At 44.7% G+C, this 17456-nt stretch overlaps 1 protein-coding gene across 1 annotated transcript; it reads right to left on the reverse strand.

Moving 5' to 3' along the window:
• Positions 1 to 4794: 4794 nt before the first annotated feature.
• Positions 4795 to 16597, reverse strand: si:dkey-247m21.3 (5-hydroxytryptamine receptor 4). The gene is made up of 4 exons (XM_038970125.1): positions 16473 to 16597; positions 15142 to 15342; positions 6809 to 6962; positions 4795 to 5385 (listed from the first exon to the last, which is right to left on the reverse strand). The coding sequence occupies exons 1-4, from the start codon at positions 16595 to 16597 to the stop codon at positions 4795 to 4797; spliced, it is 1071 nt and encodes a 356-aa protein (XP_038826053.1).
• Between the last annotated feature and the right edge of the window lie 859 nt (positions 16598 to 17456).

Below are 17456 nucleotides of genomic sequence, written 5' to 3' on the forward strand. Positions count from 1 at the left end.
GCGCACGGTGTCTCCTGTACGGGTGCATAGCCCGGTGCGGGTTATTCCACCTCCCCGCACTGGGCGGGCTAGAGTGAGCATTGAGCCAAGTGCCATGAAGCCGGCTCTACATATCTGGCCTCCAGTACGTCTCCTCGGGCCGGTGTACATGGCACCAGCCTTACGCATGGTGTCCCCGGTTCGCCAACACAGCCCAGTGCGGGTTATTCCACCTCCCCGCACTGGACGGGCTACGGGGAGCATGCAACCAGGTAAGGTTGGGCAGGCTCAGTGCTCAAGGGAGCCAGTACGCCTGCACGGTCCGGTATATCCGGCGCTACCTTCCCGCCCCAGCCCAGTACCACCAGTGCCTACACCACGCACCAGGCTTCCAGTGCGTCTCCAGAGCCCTGTTCCTCCTCCACGCACTCTCCCTGTGGTGCGTGTCTCCAGCCCAGTACCTCCAGTTCCGGCACCACGCACCAAGCCTCCTGTGCGTCTCCAGAGCCCTGTACGCACTGTTCCTTCTCCCCGCACTCGCCCTGAGGTGCGTGCCCTCAGCCCGGTACCACCAGTGCCGGTACCACGCACCAGGCCTATAGTGCGCATCGAGAGTCCAGTGTGCCCTGTTCCTGCTCCCCGCACTCGCCCTGAGGTGCGTGCCCTCAGCCCGGTACCACCAGTTCCGGCACCACGCACCAGGCCTACTGTGCGCCTCAGCAGGTCAGAGTCGGCCGTCTGCCCAACGCCGCCTGCACTGCTCGTCTGCTCAACGCCGCCTGCACTGCTCGTCTGCCCAGCGCCGTCTGAGCCGTCCGTCTGCCCAGCGCCGTCTGAGCCGTCCGTCTGCCCAGCGCCGTCTGAGCCGTCCGTCTGCCCAGCGCCGTCTGAGCCGTCCGTCTGCCCAGCGCCGTCTGAGCCGTCCGTCTGCCACGAGCCGTCTGAGCCGTCCGTCTGCCACGAGCCGTCTGAGCCGCCCGTCTGTCCCGAGCCGCCAGAGCCGCCAGCCAGTCAGGAGCCGCCAGAGCCGCCAGCCAGTCAGGAGCCGCCAGAGCCGCCAGCCAGTCAGGAGCCGCCAGAGCCGCCAGCCAGTCAGGAGCCGCCAGAGCCGCCAGCCAGTCAGGAGCCGCCAGAGCCGCCAGCCAGTCAGGAGCCGCCAGAGCCGCCAGCCAGTCAGGAGCCGCCAGAGCCGCCAGCCAGTCAGGAGCCGCCAGAGCCGCCAGCCAGTCAGGAGCCGCCAGAGCCGCCAGCCAGTCAGGAGCCGCCAGAGCCGCCAGCCAGTCAGGAGCCGCCCTCCAGTCATGAGCCGCCCTCCAGTCCAGAGCCGCCCTCCAGTCCAGAGCCGCCCTCCAGTCCAGAGCCGCCCTCCAGTCCAGAGCCGCCCTCCAGTCCAGAGCCGCCACTCAGTCCAGAGCCGCCACTCAGTCCAGAGCCGCCACTCAGTCCAGAGCCGCCACTCAGTCCAGAGCCGCCACTCAGTCCAGAGCCGCCACTCAGTCCAGAGCCGCCACTCAGTCCAGAGCCGCCACTCAGTCCAGAGCCGCCTCTCTGTCCTGAGCCGCCTCTCTGTCCTGAGCCACCTCTCTGTCCTGAGCTACCTCTCTGTCCTGAGCTACCTCTCTGTCCTGAGCTGCCTCTCTGTCCTGAGCTGCCTCTCTGTCCGGAGTTGCCCCTCTGTCCTGAGCTACCTCTCTGTCCTGAGCTACCTCTCTGTCCTGAGCTACCTCTCTGTCCTGAGCTACCTCTCTGTCCTGAGCTACCTCTCTGTCCTGAGCTACCTCTCTGTCCTGAGCTACCTCTCTGTCCTGAGCTACCTCCTAAATCATGTGGGGCCTTGGGGAGGATTCTTAGGCCAAGGTCGTGGGCGAGGGTCGCCACTCAAAGGACGCTAAGGAGGGGGACAAAGACAGTGGTGGAGTGGTGTCCTCGTCCACCGCCGGAGCCGCCACCGCGGACAGATGCCCACCCAGACCCTCCCCTTGAGTTTTAGGGGTGCGTTCGGAGTCCGCACCTCAGGGGGGGGGTACTGTAACGTCCTGACCAGAGTTCTTATGTGTTTTGCTTGTTTAGTGTTGGTCAGGACGTGAGCTGGGTGGGAATTCTATGTTGTGTGTCTAGTTCGTCTGTTTCTATGTTCAGCCTGATATGGTTCTCAATCAGAGACAGCTGTCAATCGTTGTCCCTGATTGAGAATCATATATAGGTGGCTTGTTTTGTGTTGGGGATTGTGGGTGGTTGTTTCCTGTCTCTGTGTTTGTGTTCTGCACCAGCTAGGACTGTGACGGTATGTTCTTTTGTTATTTTGTATAGTGTATTGTTTTGTTTTAATTAAATTAATTATGGAAAATTACCACGCTGCGTATTGGTCCTCTGATCCTTCTCGCCTCTCCTCGTCTGAGGAGGAGGACGACTTAGACTGCCGTTACACAACCATAGACATATTTATCCATAGATGTAAGTTTCTATTTAAGACAAAACTGTCAGCCATTCATAGTGTACCCTGGAGTTTAACAGTCAAATTGACAGGGTTAGAGGTTCCAAAACCCTTAAATGGATTATTTCTATGGCCACAACACAACAAGCTGTTCCTTCAACCTGGTCTCAGAGCATTTCGTATTATTCTGTACCTAAATCCGAGACACTCCATTTAGTTTGATATGTTATGTTTTGTATGGTATGTATTCATTTCGTATGACATGTTACAAATTACAATTCATATTATATGTTACAAATTTGCTAAACTTACAATATGTTACGAATTTGCAAAACATACAATATGTTACAAATTTTCAAAACGTATGATATGTTACGAATTCTAGCTAGGTAGCTAGGTTGCTAGGTGGCTAACGTTGCCTAGGCTAGGGGTTAGGGTTACATTTAGGAGTTAGCTTAAAGGGTTAGGGGAAGTAGGGCTGTCCCCAACTAAATAAAATCTTGGTAGACTGAAAGTAGTCTGTTTTTTCGACCAATCGATTGGTTGACATTTTCACTATGTGACTGACTACTGACCACTTTAATGCAAGAAGAAAAAGTATCTTACGCAAAATCCATAATGACTTTCCAACAGCTTCTATTCTAGTTGCAGTAATTTGATTCTGAGAGGAAAAAATAGACATCTGCTTTGTGTCTCAGACATTTTTTAATAGAGAGACGTTAGGGTGTCTCTAATACCGTTTGTTTTTCTGCCTACTACATTACACAAAAATTAATCCAAGGAGTAACCACTACTACTGTGAATACGGCCGCAGAGTTACCACTTAAGAATGAAATGTTATTTTCCAAAACGTAATAAAATAGAAACAGATGGACGGTAGACTTGTAACATTTTGTATGGAAACAAAGTTATAATCATTATGTGAAAACCTCAAACAATAACAAAAGGCTAAGAGTCTCTCTCTCTCTCTCTCTCTCTCTCTCTCTCTCTCTCTCTCTCTCTCTCTCTCTCTCTCTCTCTCTCTCTCTCTCTCTCTCTCTCTCTCTCTCTCTCTCTCTCTCTCTCTCTCTCTCTCTCTCTCTCTCTCTCTCTCTCTCTCTCTCTCTCTCTCTCTCTCTCTCTCTCTCTCTCTCTCTCAAAGATAAATGATGACACAAAAAGATCACAACATCCGGCACCTCATCCGATTTCAAAAGGAAAACATAATCATAAATTGACAATTGACAATCCAGGATATAGTCACATCAATTTTGTCCGTCCCCCCCCCTTTCCCCCCTGTGTATCCAGTAGTGTTGATGAGGTCATATAGGCACGGGCTGAGTGGCCTAAGTGCCTTCCTCACACATGGGCCTCTGAGTCTGGCAGAAGAGTACAGCACTGCTCAACGTGCCCAACCAAATTGGGTATGGAAAACAACAGGGTATAAGAGCAAATCTAAATCTCCCTAATGATGCCCCATCCTTTACTTGTCTTCACTTGATGATAACCTATTCTGGCTTCCTGGTTGTCTACTTAAACATGAGACATTTTTAAATAACACACATTCAACAGTTAAACAAACTCAAGCTTCTGATTCAACATGTTGAAATCTGATGTAAATATTCATTCTTTGATGACCCTGATTGGAGAATAACCAGGTTTTTTCTCTTCAGACCTCAAACTGTCACACCCTGATCTGTTTCACCTGTCTTTGTGTTTGTCCCATTCATTTTTTATGTTTTTATTTAACATTTAACTAGGCAAGTCATTTAAGAACACATCCTTATTTACGGCCTACCCCAGCCAAACCCTGGGCCAATTGTGCGCCGCCCTATGGGAATCCCAATCACGGCTGATTGTGATACAGCCTGGAATCGAACCAGGGTCTGTAGTGACGCTTCTAGCACTAAGATGCAGTGCCTTAGATGTCAAATCCTACCGGTGTGTTTTCCGTGTTTCCTGTGCTCTAGTTTTTGTTTTTCTTAGTCTTCCCATTTCTGACCTCTGCCTGTCCTGACCCTTATCCTGCCCGTCGAGCTGTACCTGCATGACTCTGAGTTGGATTACGACCCTTTGCCTGCCTTGACTTATCTTTGGCCTGCCTTCATAAGGCATTGCAGTAACAAAAACGAGAGCACAGGAAACACAGGAACACGCTGGTAGGACTCGACGGGACAAGCACAAAGACAGGTGAAACAGACCAGGATGTGACACAAACGTCTTGGGCAATATCTCATCTCAGATTAATCAAAATGTATTAGAAGTAAGATAGGGCACCAGAGACTCAGCTTAACCCACCTACCTGAGGGAACATTATGTGTCTGTGCCTGAGAGAGAATGATCTTAATTCAAGGCTAAATGATAAAAGGTAGGACACGTGTGGGGGGTCCAGTATCAGTTCCTTACCTGAGTGCGATGGAGGTCCCGTTGACAGATCCAGAGTAGCGTCTGGTGGGGCCGTAGCTCCCCTGGCGTACGTATCTCTCACCACCACAACACAGTACCATGAGGAAGGCCCGTCTGAAGGCCCTGTTCAGGAAGGCGTAGAGAAAGGGGTTAAGGCCAGAGTTAATATAGCCAAGCCACAGCCAGGCGGTCCACATCTGCCAGGGCACACTGTAGTGGATGAAGGGGTCCACCACGTTGGTGATGAAGAACGGGGCCCAGCAGAGACAGAAGCAGCCCATGATGACAGCCAGGGTCTTGGCAGCTTTGGTCTCTATGCGCATGCGACTGGAGCCCTGCTGCTCGGAGCTGAGGTAGTGATGGGGGGGCGCCGAGTAGTGGGCGGAGCCTGCCCGCTGCAGCGTGCCGATCTGCCGCGCGTGGCCCATGGCGGTGATGTAGATGCGCTGGTAGGCCAGCACCATGAGGCCCAGGGGAACGTAGAAGGCCACGGCGGAGCAGATGAGAGCATGCGGACGGTTCACCACGAATACACAGTTGGTCTTGTTGCTGCTGCTGCTGCTGCTGCTAAACTTCCTCTCCTCAATCTGGAGACAGACAGCATGCAGAGAGAGAACAATCAATGAACAAGCAGATCCACATACAGTAAGAGGCATGTGCGTTCTGTTGTATCCACATCCACATATGGAATAGAGACACGCTTGAATCCCCTTCAAGCGAGAGTGTAACGATTGCTTAATGTCCATTTACTGACTCTCTTAAAACAAACTATGAACGGGTAGACGTTGACATATAGTATTATTTGTGTTCATAAACTGGTAGCTGTGAATTGTGCTCAGCAATGACTCCAGTGTTTAGAACTCAGTGCGCTTGGAATTTTCTTGGGTGTTTATGTCTATGTAAATGGTAGTGGTAGCTTTAGCCTAGGATGGTTGAGTGCACTTGGACGGCACTTGCACTGAGAGAACAAAACATTAGAAATATCTGCTCTTTCCATGACATAGACTGACCAGGTGAATCCAGGTGAATGCTATGATCCTTTATTGATGTCACCTGTTAAATCCACTTCAATCAGTGTAGATGAAGGGGAGGAGACAGGTTAAAGAAGGGTGTTTAAACCTTGCGACAACTGAGACATGTATTGTTTATGCGTGCCATTCAGAGGGTGAATGGGCAAGACAAAATATTTAAGTGCCTTTGAACAGAGTATGGTAGTAGGTGCCAGGCACACCGGTTTGAGTGTGACAAGAACTGCAACAATGCTGGGTATTTTCACGCTCAACAGTTTCCGTGTGTATCAAGAATGGTCCACAACCCAAAGGACACCCAGACAACTTGACATAACTGTGTGAAGCATTGGAGTCAACATGGGCCAGCTTCACTGTGGGACGCTTTTGACACCTTATAGTCCATGCCCCGACAAATTGAGGCTGTTCTGAGGGGAAAAGGGGGTGCAACTCAATATTAGGAAGGTGTTCCTAATGTTTTGTACAGTCAGTGTATATGGATAATTTGAATTTTGTAAACAATAATCAGTGTCATCATTTGACAGAGATACGTTTTTTCAGATGTCAAAGGTGAAACAATGAGTCATAGTACTATTTTTAGAACTAAAAGAGTTCTGTGTCTGCTCTCCCCAAAGAGCTTGATGGATGAACAGTTCATGATCTGAGCAGCTCAAAATCAGCACTATGTCAAAACATTAAAAACTATTCAAACATTGTTGCTGAAAAGGGCTGTGAATAGTAGAATTGTTTTATGACTACTACAACACCATTCTACGAACTTGAAATGTTATTCAAATAAAAAATGTAATGCTTGTTGTTTTAACCATGTGTCCTTCACTTAACATCGGTCCACATTTTCAAGGATCAACAAAACAATTCATGGTAGTTCAAAACATCTAGCATATAAATGATTTAGATCAAACGATTTAGACTACAGAGCAAGACTCTGTCTGTAGTAGAACCATCAGATAGACAGGCAGGCCACAGCTGCTTACAGACTCACAATGTCCTCTATGCCGATGGCATGCCAGCTTTGCATGATGGGAAGGAAGGAGATGAAGGAGGCGATGACCCAGCATCCCCCCAGCATTAGGGCCACTCTGACGGGAGTCATCTTAGTCCTGTACACCAGCGGCTGGCAGCAGATCGCATAGTACCTACAGTATCAAAATAATATAACAACATCAACAACATCATAGATTCAACTGAGGACAAAACCTGTAATCTATTGATAGTGGTTTTCTGAATAATATTTATATCTACAGGCCACAAGTATCTACCTGCTATGTACATACCAAAATATTGCCAATGATGACTCATTCCTTATTCATTAAGGGCTTTATAAATACATTTGATTGATTGATTGATACCTGGCACTAGGTTATTTTGACCCAGCAGTGGGTAGGTTTTTACTCTTGCTGGGTTATTGTTATTCATGTATTTTTAACCCAGCAGAGGGTTATTTATTACTTTATGGCTGGGTTATCATTATTTGTATTTTATTTGTATTTTTATTTACCCAGCAGTGTTCATTTCTTAGTTTCTTGCTGGGTTATCTTTTTCTACCTTCTCTCTATTACAGAACCTGCAAATGTTCTTAAAGTACAAATACTTCTAACAATCAAAGTTACAACGTTACTACACAAATGTTTATTTTTCAGCTCTTAATTTCAACTACAAAATGAAGTCATGCAAAAGATAAAAAACAAATAAGGAAGACACAAATCAACCAACATTTTAGAAGCACAATCCACCATTTCAATATCACAGCAGTCCTACCAATTAAAGCTGAGGAATGGGGCTGAAGAAAAGTAACCACCCCACGGCCCCTACCAAGTATACATGTTAAACATGATTTTATGTCAAACAACAAGAACAACGAAACATAATGTCTTCTGCTCCAGAGCCTGCCCATTCATGATGGTGAATGCCAGGGAGTAGAGGTGATTGTCCCCGAGAGTCACAACGAAGGGTTAGGGTCTCTTGTTCTTTTGGTCGCCTGGCAGAGTTATTCAGACATATTTGTAACAACCTGGGGATTAGAGAATATTATAAATGTTGAAAAATGATCACGACACTTTTGCACAAGCCCGCGCACGCATGCACACATACACACACAAACACACACATACATACACGCAAACACAAATTGTGGCCTTTCCTATTGCTCAGAACATGCTCTACTCCTATACAGTCTATTGCTGTGTGCAGGACGTTAATCTGCATTGAGTTGAGTCCAGACCCTTTGTGCATGGTTTACAGTATTACATATTAAATAGAATTCAATATTCCACATGTATACTTACAGTATGACTTTCGGGTATCATCAAGGGCAGTCTTCTTTCCAACTTGTCACACACGTCTTTAGTATCTGTATCTGGGGAATACAGACGTAACAAGATTTTAGGGGGCAGTCAAAATGGACAAACGTGGATAAACATTTGAGATACTACTTTCATTTCCATATGTAGCTGCCTGCACTCTGTACACTGGTGGTGGGATAAGTACTCTCAGGGCCATGCCGCCTTTAGTATCTGGGGGACAAAGACATGACAACGTTTAAGTGGAGAGTCTAATTGGATAGTTTAAATTTGGCTGAACAATTGAGACACTCCTTTCATTTCAATTTGTAGCTAGCTAGCTATAGCCACCTAACGTTAAAGTAAATGTGCCTGCATCCAGACTGAGACTAGCTAGCTAGCTAGCTAACTCATGGAAATAATTAGGCTAAAAAACATAAAGTAACTGACCCAACATAAAAGCATGAATTATAAGCTTGCCAACTACTGTAGCTCCCAACCATGTTCATTTTACTGCAATTGGCACACACAGAATGTTTCTTGGTACAAATCTACTTTGAACAAAAGTATACACCTTACACACATGGGTATGGGCTTAAAAAAAAAAGATACCTGCAACATGTCAGATATAGAATTGAAATGTATTTAATTTTAAGTTTGCATCCCAATACTATACTTGATATACATCATATAAGACTGAAATTGAACAGAACCATTTGACATAGAAACACCAGTTAAGAAAACCCAATGTTTATTAATTATGAAATTATGAAAAATATGAATAATATTCCACCCATGAGGCCACTAGAGGGTGATTTGGTCATTTGACTACAGGAAAGGGCTACATTAACTCAGAGACAGGGAATACTCCTAGCTAAGTAAAATCTAACGTTTGGTTAGCTAGATAGCTAGCTAAGATAAGTTAGCTGAGGGGAAACAATGCCGCACACAGTAGGCCTACAGAAGACAGGTTTTGTACAGGCACTGATATAGCTATCTTCAACAAAAACCTTACATTTCTGCTTTCACACACAGCACATGAAAATAGCTTGCATCATGTGATGCAAAACGCAGCATCATATGATGCAAAACGGCATTATACAGGGGATGATTTCTGTATTTTGAAAGTTACATATCTTGAAAACTGCTGACAAGCAAAACATTTTGGGACTATGTCGACAATCGACTAATGAAACAAATACCAAAAGATAATTTTGGGGTGGAATTTTCCATCAAAACATTAAATACATGACACAAAATCAACTACTTCTATCAAAACATACAAATATGTTACACAATGGCCCATTAAATACAGTGCCTTCAGAAGGTATTCACACCCCTTGACTTTTTTCACATTTTGTGGTGCTACAAAGTGGGATTAAAATGAATTTAATTGTCATTTTTTGTCAACGATCTACACAAAATACTCTGAAATGTAAAAGTGGAAGAAATATTCTAAAACATTTTTTGAAATTCATGAAAAATAAAACACTAATATATCTTGATTAAATAACTTTTCAACCCCCTGAATGAAAACATGTTAGGCCGAAACCACACAGACAGACGTCGTCAACGGCGTCAAAATGTGCATGCGAGAGTAGAGAGAGTCAATTCACATTACACTGCCGAGTGTATGCCAACTTAATGGTCATGAGAATCCATAATAAACAGTTGTAATATGTTATGTTCGCTTTGTGAATTATTGTTGTGTGTTCCTTTTGACTCACCTTATACTGTATGTCCTACGGGAGCCCTGTACCTGCCTCCTGTTACGTCGGCTCACAAACATGAGGAGAGTTGCAGCTAATACACCCTAGGAGTTGATATAGAATTTAGCTAGTCTCATTCTTTCTACATAGCAGTATTCTCTGTTGAACAGAGTTCTGCGAGTTTCCCAGCTGTAGCCTGCATAGGCCGTATGCCTGTGCTCAAAATCAACAAAGGTAGGTATGACATTATTGTTTTTAAATATATATTACTGGCACTGGCAGCTAAACTTATCAACACAAAATAGACACTTTTTAAAAGTCCAGACATAACAATTCACAAACAGTCTATTTTCTGGCAAATTTCCGCTCACTTTACCAGCATTGCTTCGCGTACACGTAAGAAAAATTGACTTGCTTTCTAATTTGAAGTGCATGATGCCGTTGACGGCATTGATGCTCGCGCCACGTCTGTTTTCTCTCATTCATTACCGTGCATTCTATTTCCAGCGTGTACGCGCTCATTCACGCCGTAAACAATCTAAATGCTTTTCGTTTGATTTGGGCTTTAGAATCACCGTTGGCAGCGATTACAGCTGTGAGTCTTTCTGGTTAAGTCTCTAAGAGCTTTCCACACCTGGATTGTGCAACATTTGCCCATTACTCTTTTCAAAATTCTTCAAGCTCTGTCAAATTGGTTGTTGATCATTGCTAGACAACCATTTTCAGATCTTGCCATAGATTTTCAAGCATATTTAAGGCAAAACGGTAACTAGGCCACTCAGGAACATTCACTTTCTTCTTGGTAAAAAACTCCAGTGTAGATTTGTCCTTGTATTTTAGGTCATTGTCCTGCTGAAAGGTGAATTTATCTCCCAGTGTCTGGTGGAAAGCAGACTGAACCAGGTTTTCCTCTAGGATTTGCCTGTGCTTAGCTCCATTCTGTTTCTTTTTATTCCTGAAAAACTCCCCAGTTCTTAATGATTACAAGCATAACATGATGCAGCCACCACTATTCTTGAAAATATAGAGAGTGGTACTCAGAAATGGTTGTATTAGATATGCCCCAAAGATAAAACTTTGTATTCAGGACAAGAAGTGGATTGCTTTGCCATATTTGTTGTAGTATTACTTTAGTGCCTTGTTTTAAAACAGGATGCATGTTTTGGAATATTTTTATTCTGTTCAGGCTTCCTTATTTTCACTCTGTCAATTAGGTTAGTATTGTGGAGTAACTACAATGTTGTTGATCCATCCTCTTTGTTCTCCTATCACAGCCATTAAACTCTGTAACTGTTTTAAAGTCGGTTTCCTTCCTCTCCGGCACCTGAGTTAGTAAGGAAGCCTGTATCTTTTAGTGACTGGGTTTTATTGACACACCATCCAAATTGTAATTAATATATGTAACTTCACCATGCTCAGAGGGATATTCAATGTGTGCTTTTTATTTTTGACCCATCTACTAATTGGTGCCCTTCTTTGCGAGGCATTGGAAAACATTCCTGGTCTTTGTGGTTGAATCTGTGTTTGAAATTCACTGCTCGACTAAGGGACCTTAAAGATAATTGTATGTGTGTGGTACAGAGATGAGGTAGTCATTCAAAAATCATGTTAAACTCTATTATACTTCTGAACTTATTTAGGCTTGCCAAAAGGGTTGAATACTTATTGACTCAGGACATTTCAGCTTTTAATTTGTTTTACATTAAAAACATAATTCCACTTTGACATTATGGGGTATTGTATGTAGGCCAGTGAATTTTGTATTAATCCATTTTAAATTCAGGCTTTAACACAACAAAACGTGAGAAAAGCCAAGGGGTGTGAATACTTTCTGAAGGCACTGTACTAACTACAACTATCAATATACCCTAACCTGGTTAACCCTCTTTCATATGTCTGTGCCATTTGTTGATACTATAATTATAGTATGCACCATAAAAGGCAAGTCAATTATATTATCACAGCATGGGCTGTATTAATTTTTCCTTAAATGTAATTCAAGAGCATGAATATCCAGAAACAAAAGGCTTTATTTGACCTTTTTCCATTTTAACTGAGAGCTGAACTATCTTCTTCTATGGGTCCCTCTATTTTGTTTATCACGATTTACTAAAATGGCACCTTTTATAGAGAGTTGTGTTACCTGTTTTTCAATAATGTGCTTAGCATTTGCATTGTGTGCGAAAGCAATGAGAAATGACTTAGAGATCAAGTGGACTCCAGTTTCATTAAAAGTGTCTTAGCAATCGAGAAAAACTGTAACCTGAATGGATGATCAGTAACGTTAACTTTTTACTCACAGCTTTCAGTCAGCCACAACGCCTTGCCCATTGGTCCGTCAAAAAGTAATTCCACTCAGTGCCTGGCTGCACTGGTAGACTTGCTACAGCTGCAACAGTCCTCATTCACGAACTTGCCGGATAAGTTTATTCTTCTGGATTTGGCGGGAAAATTAACTCACTCACTGGGTCATCATATGTCAAGAGTACCAGTACCGAGGTGATGTGCAGGGGTACGAGATAATTAAGGTAACTATGTACATATAGTAGGGGTAAAGTGACTCGGCAACAGGATTTTTTTACTTTCACAACAGGAGTGTGAAAGTGTCTGTGTGACTGTGTGTAGTCATTTGATTAGCTATTTAGCAGTCTTGTTCAGCAGTCTTATGGCCTGAATTCTTGGGAGCATGGATTCTACAAATTGTGTTAGTTTCAGTGATCGCGTGCACGCTGGAGCCGCTTCTTCTTGTTTTTAACTGATAAGCGTGGAACCCGTTGGGGTCGTGGTCGTCTGCTGCAATAGCCCATCCGTGAGAAGGACTGATGAGTTATGCGTTCCGAGATACTGAGGTACTGAGACGGGCGCGTCTGGCACCGACGATCATGCCACGCTCAAAGTCACCTAGGTCACTCGTTTTGTCCATTCTAACGTTCAATTGAACAGTAACTGAATGCCTCGATGCCTGTCTGCCTGCTTTATATAGCAAGCCATGGCCACGTGACTTACTGTCTGCACAAGCAAAGTATTTTTTGAACGGGGTGGTGTACCTAATACACTGAGTGTATGTCCAAACTCTGAATCAAATAGGTTTCCCCAAGATAACATGGTCGCTGTGGTAAAACGTTTATTCCGATTGCCGATCTTGTGCATTTATCAAGATTTCATCAGGTAGACTGACTTCAGATGTGTCATGTAAACAAGATTATTAGGAAATGGTTCTTCTTCCACATAACATGTAAATGTTTAAATCAAACTATTATATTATTCTGACTTGTCAGAATTATTATTGTGTGCCAATCAAGTTCTTATTGGTCAGTCACCAGTAGACCTAGACCCTGTCACACTGAACAAGCCAAGATGTCCGACAATCGTTTACAATGTAAGAATTTTCCCATGGCGTGGAAACTTTGTCTGGGACGACAAAATCGTGGCATAAGACGGCTAAAATCGTACAGTCTGCAAAGGCCTTTAGATGGCTGGATGTCTTAGACATTTATTTGGGCTTTCCTCTGCCCCTTCACAACTGTGTGGGTGTGTGTGGACCATGTTAATTCCTTTGTGATGTGGACACCGAGGAACTTGAAACTCTTGACCATCTCCACAGCAGCCCTATTGATGTGGATGGGGGTGTGCTCATCCCTCCGTTTCCTGTAGTCCACGATCAGCTCCTTTGTCTTGCTGACATTGAGAGAGAGGTTGTTGTCCTGGCACCACACTGCCAGGTCTCTGACCACCTCCCTATAGGCTGCTTCATCGTTGTCGGTGATCAGTGCTACCACCTATTTGGCATCAGCAAACTTGATGATGGTGTTGGAGTCGTACGCGGCCACACAATCGTAGGTGAACAGGGAATACAGGAGGGGATGAAGCACACACCCCTGAGGGGCCCCGTGTTGATGATCAACATGGTGGATGTGTTGTTGCCTACCCTCACCGCCTGGGGTTGGCCGGTCGGGAAGTCCAGGATCCAGTTGCAGAGGGAGGTGTTCAGTCCCAGGGTCCTGAGCTTGGTGATGAGCTTGTAGGGCACTATGGTGTTGAATGCTGAGCTGTAGTCAATTAAAAGTGTGGAATGCAATGGAGATTGTGTCATCAGTGGATCTGTTGGGCCGGTATATTAATTGGAGTGGGTCCAGGGTGTCTGCGATGATGGTGTTGATGTAAGCCATGACCAACCTTTCATAGATATAGATATGAGTGCTACTCAGATTTAGTCATTTAGACAGGTTACCTTGGCATTGGCATGGGTACTATGGTGGCCTGCTTGAAACAAGTTGATATTACAGACCGGGTCAGGGATAGGTTGAAAATGTCAGTGAAAACACTTGCGAGCTGGTCAGCGCATGCTCTGAGTACACATCCTGGTATTCCATGTGGCCCAGCGGCCGTGTGAATGTTAACCTGTTTAAAGGTCTTACTCACATTAGCTATGGAGTGAAAGATCACACAGTTGTCCGGAACAGCTGGTGCTCTCATGCATGGTTCAGGGTTGCTTGCCTCAAAGTGAGCATAAAAGGTATTTCACTTTTCTGTTAGGCTTGCGTCTACGGGCAGCTCGCGTCTGGGTTTCCTTTTGTAATCCGTGATAGTTAGCAGGCCCTGCCACATCCATCAGAGCCGGTGTAGTAGGATTCAATCTTAGTCCTGTATTGACGCTTAACCTGTTTGATGGTTCGTCGGAGGTCATTGCGTAATTTTGTATAAGCGTCCAGATTAGTGTCCCGCTCCTTGAAAGAGAGGCAGCTCTAGCCTTTAGCTCAGTAAAACAGATTTCCGTTTCGGATTTGAGTTTTAAAACGAATTTTCTGCAATTATACACATTGTGCTATCATATGCTATCTGGGGGGGGGGGGGGGGGGAGTGACCTACAGGGGGCCCACAAACTCCCCCAAATTTAAAAATAATAATCATTTGTTGAGGGCCCACTGGAGGTCGGGGGCCCGGGGCACGTGCCCTGCATACCTGTTCGGTAATCCGGCCCTGGTCCTGTGGAGAAGCATATATTAGATTTGTGTTTGGAGCGAGGGGGTGAGCTAGCAGGTGACTTACTCCAGTGACTTTTGACTGTATGGGGCAGGTGCAGGACAGGACAACATATCTGCTCATGTATCAGCCATGACAGGCTGCCATGTGCTTAAGGACAGAGAAGGACAGAGAGGTGCTAGAGAAGGGCCCTCCAAGACATGTGCTAATGCTAACACACAGCTGGGTGTTGGGCTGAATGGATGCATCAAGGTGACTGGGCTGGGGGGCGTGGCAACAGTTTGCAATAGTTTTGCAATGATTACCAAAGTGAAGGGATGTTTTTCACTATGTTCATTGCTCACCTGTCCAGTGCTATGCAGCACAGGTGTAGGATAGATGCAGTGGTCAGAAACACATCCAACGAGGTCCTGACCAGACAGAAGATCTCCCCATACCTCCACTGACCTGTGGTCAGCTCAATGGCTGCAAATGGCATGACAACCACAGCAACCAGGAGGTCTGCAAACGCCAACGACACTATGAAGTAGTTGGTCTTCTTTTTCCTTGAGGGAGAAGGGGAACAAAAGCATTTTCATTCATTTCCAGAAAGGCGCATGAGTTGAATGCAAAGATAATGATATTTTTTATCTAGCTTTTAAAATGATCGACTGATCTGCACTAGACAGAACAACCTTTTTTTTCTCATAACTCTTTAAAACCATACCGCAAAAACATAGAACATGACAGAAACAATGCCAGTGTCTAATGTGAGAACAGCTGCTTTGTTTGTCACCCAATAGCCAGAAGGTGGCATATTCATCAGTCTGTCAATCACACATGTCCTACTTCAATTCAATTCTGTCCAATATTTTTCTGTACATGACTTCATATGTCCTTTTATAGAAAACAGTGCGCTTAACAAAAGGCCCATATGAGAATCCCCTAGAAGCAAATATACAGACTTGTTGACACACAGCAATAAGATAATGTTCTCTAGAGATGGTGGGACGCAGGATGTAAACACAACTATACTATCTATCTCTGTGCTAAAAAGCACACTCTAAAGCAGTGGTTCTCAACTCTAGCCCTTGAGTACTCCCAACAGCACACATTTTTTGTTGTGCTTTAAAGGGTTTCCATTTCCTCGTTTGAGCACTTAGGCGTTTTCTCAATTGGATTTGCTCCTGCGTCCTCTCTCCTCCGTACTCTCACCTCCTTTTGAAAAGGGTCAAAGGTAATCGAGGAGAGGCGGCGAGGAGTGCTTGTATGAAATGAGACTCTCCTTCTCCACTCGCACATCATCAGGAAAATTACGTTTACAGGGATGGATCCCAAAATAAATGTGTGAAGTGAAAAAAACTAATTCAGTTAGTTGTGCAAGACATTTTATAGATAAAACAATAAGTAGAACATTGTTTTAGAACGTGTGCATGGTTTTCTCCTTCGACAAAACAAAAGCTGATTCAAAGGTGGTGTGGCAGATTTCAAAAGTCTTCCGCGAAGGACACATGACTTTCCTCAATGAAAGGAGGCTATCGAGGAGGGGAGGACACTTTTCCGTTCGCCACTCGACCACTTATTGGTTTCCGGAGCACGGAGGAGAGAGGGAAGAGGGTGGAGCATGGACATTTGCCCAAATTAGAAAAAGCCTTTGATTTGACAGTGACCTACATGTAACAGGAAGTGGGCTTACCGAAGATGTCTGTCCTTGCAGAGCGCCACCATCACCAGCAGGTTTCCCAGAACAGTCATGATGATGATGATGGAGAGGAAGATGGTGAGAATGACCCTCTCCAGTGAGTTCAGCACATGCTCCATGTTTACCACGTCATCGACTGAACTACACAATCAAACAATTACTGTTATTAAGGTCATCATCATAACATCATTGGAATATGACTGATAATCATAAGACATGTATGAATGAAGACCTTTCATAACATTTAAAAATATATATTTTCAATAACAGAGAGCATTTGATGTGTGGGCTGTGTCGCCTCTAAATGGTATTTAGTTTAGATGTTTCATATAGACCATCATATCTCAACAATGAATTATGTTCCCTCTCAGGAAATAAAAGTGATTTGAATTTAAATGAATTACTCATGTTCCACTGTGTGTTCGTACTGTTCAGGTGGGTGGGATTCTGTGGCCATCGCTGTTCATCTGCATAGAGGTTGCTAAAGGAGAGTCCTCCACACCAGTCGCTGTGGCCCTGAGGACAAACACAACCAGGCAGATCATCACAGCTCTAATACTAACACTGTGAATTGTTCACATCTACAGCTTTAAGGCTGTATGATGTTACAGCTGTAATATTGTACAATGTTACAGCTGTAATACTGTTTGATGGTACAAATGTAATACTTTATGTTACAGCTGTAATACTTTATGTTACAGCTGTAATACTGTTTGATGGTACAGATGTAATACTTTATGTTACAGCTGTAATACTGTATGATGTTACAGCTGTAATACAGTACGATGTTACAGCCAATGACAGACTGGCCAAAAATAACCAAGTGCTGTGTGTCTGACTGGCCTAGGCGAGTGGGCTGCCGGCCCACTGCCACTGCGGTTGGGTATTACATCTGTCAGCCTCTCTCTCCCAGCCAATTACTTTTGGTCCAGTCCATTCTAACTTTACCTGGGCCCTGCCCCTTTCCCATCTCTGTTA

This window comes from Salvelinus namaycush, chromosome 31 (assembly GCF_016432855.1).
Source record: "Salvelinus namaycush isolate Seneca chromosome 31, SaNama_1.0, whole genome shotgun sequence".
Taxonomy (NCBI): domain Eukaryota; kingdom Metazoa; phylum Chordata; class Actinopteri; order Salmoniformes; family Salmonidae; genus Salvelinus; species Salvelinus namaycush.

Bases quoted from the DNA above. Each gene is read 5' to 3' on its own strand.
- si:dkey-247m21.3 (XM_038970125.1), bottom strand. From the start codon at position 16,597: ATGGAGCATGTGCTGAACTCACTGGAGAGGGTCATTCTCACCATCTTC. The intron at 15,343-16,472 runs GTAAGCCCACTT...TTCTCCCTCAAG, and splicing joins TGCAAGGACAGACATCTTCG to GAAAAAGAAGACCAACTACT. The intron at 6,963-15,141 runs GTGAGCAATGAA...TTGATACTGTAG, and splicing joins TGCTGCATAGCACTGGACAG to GTACTATGCGATCTGCTGCC.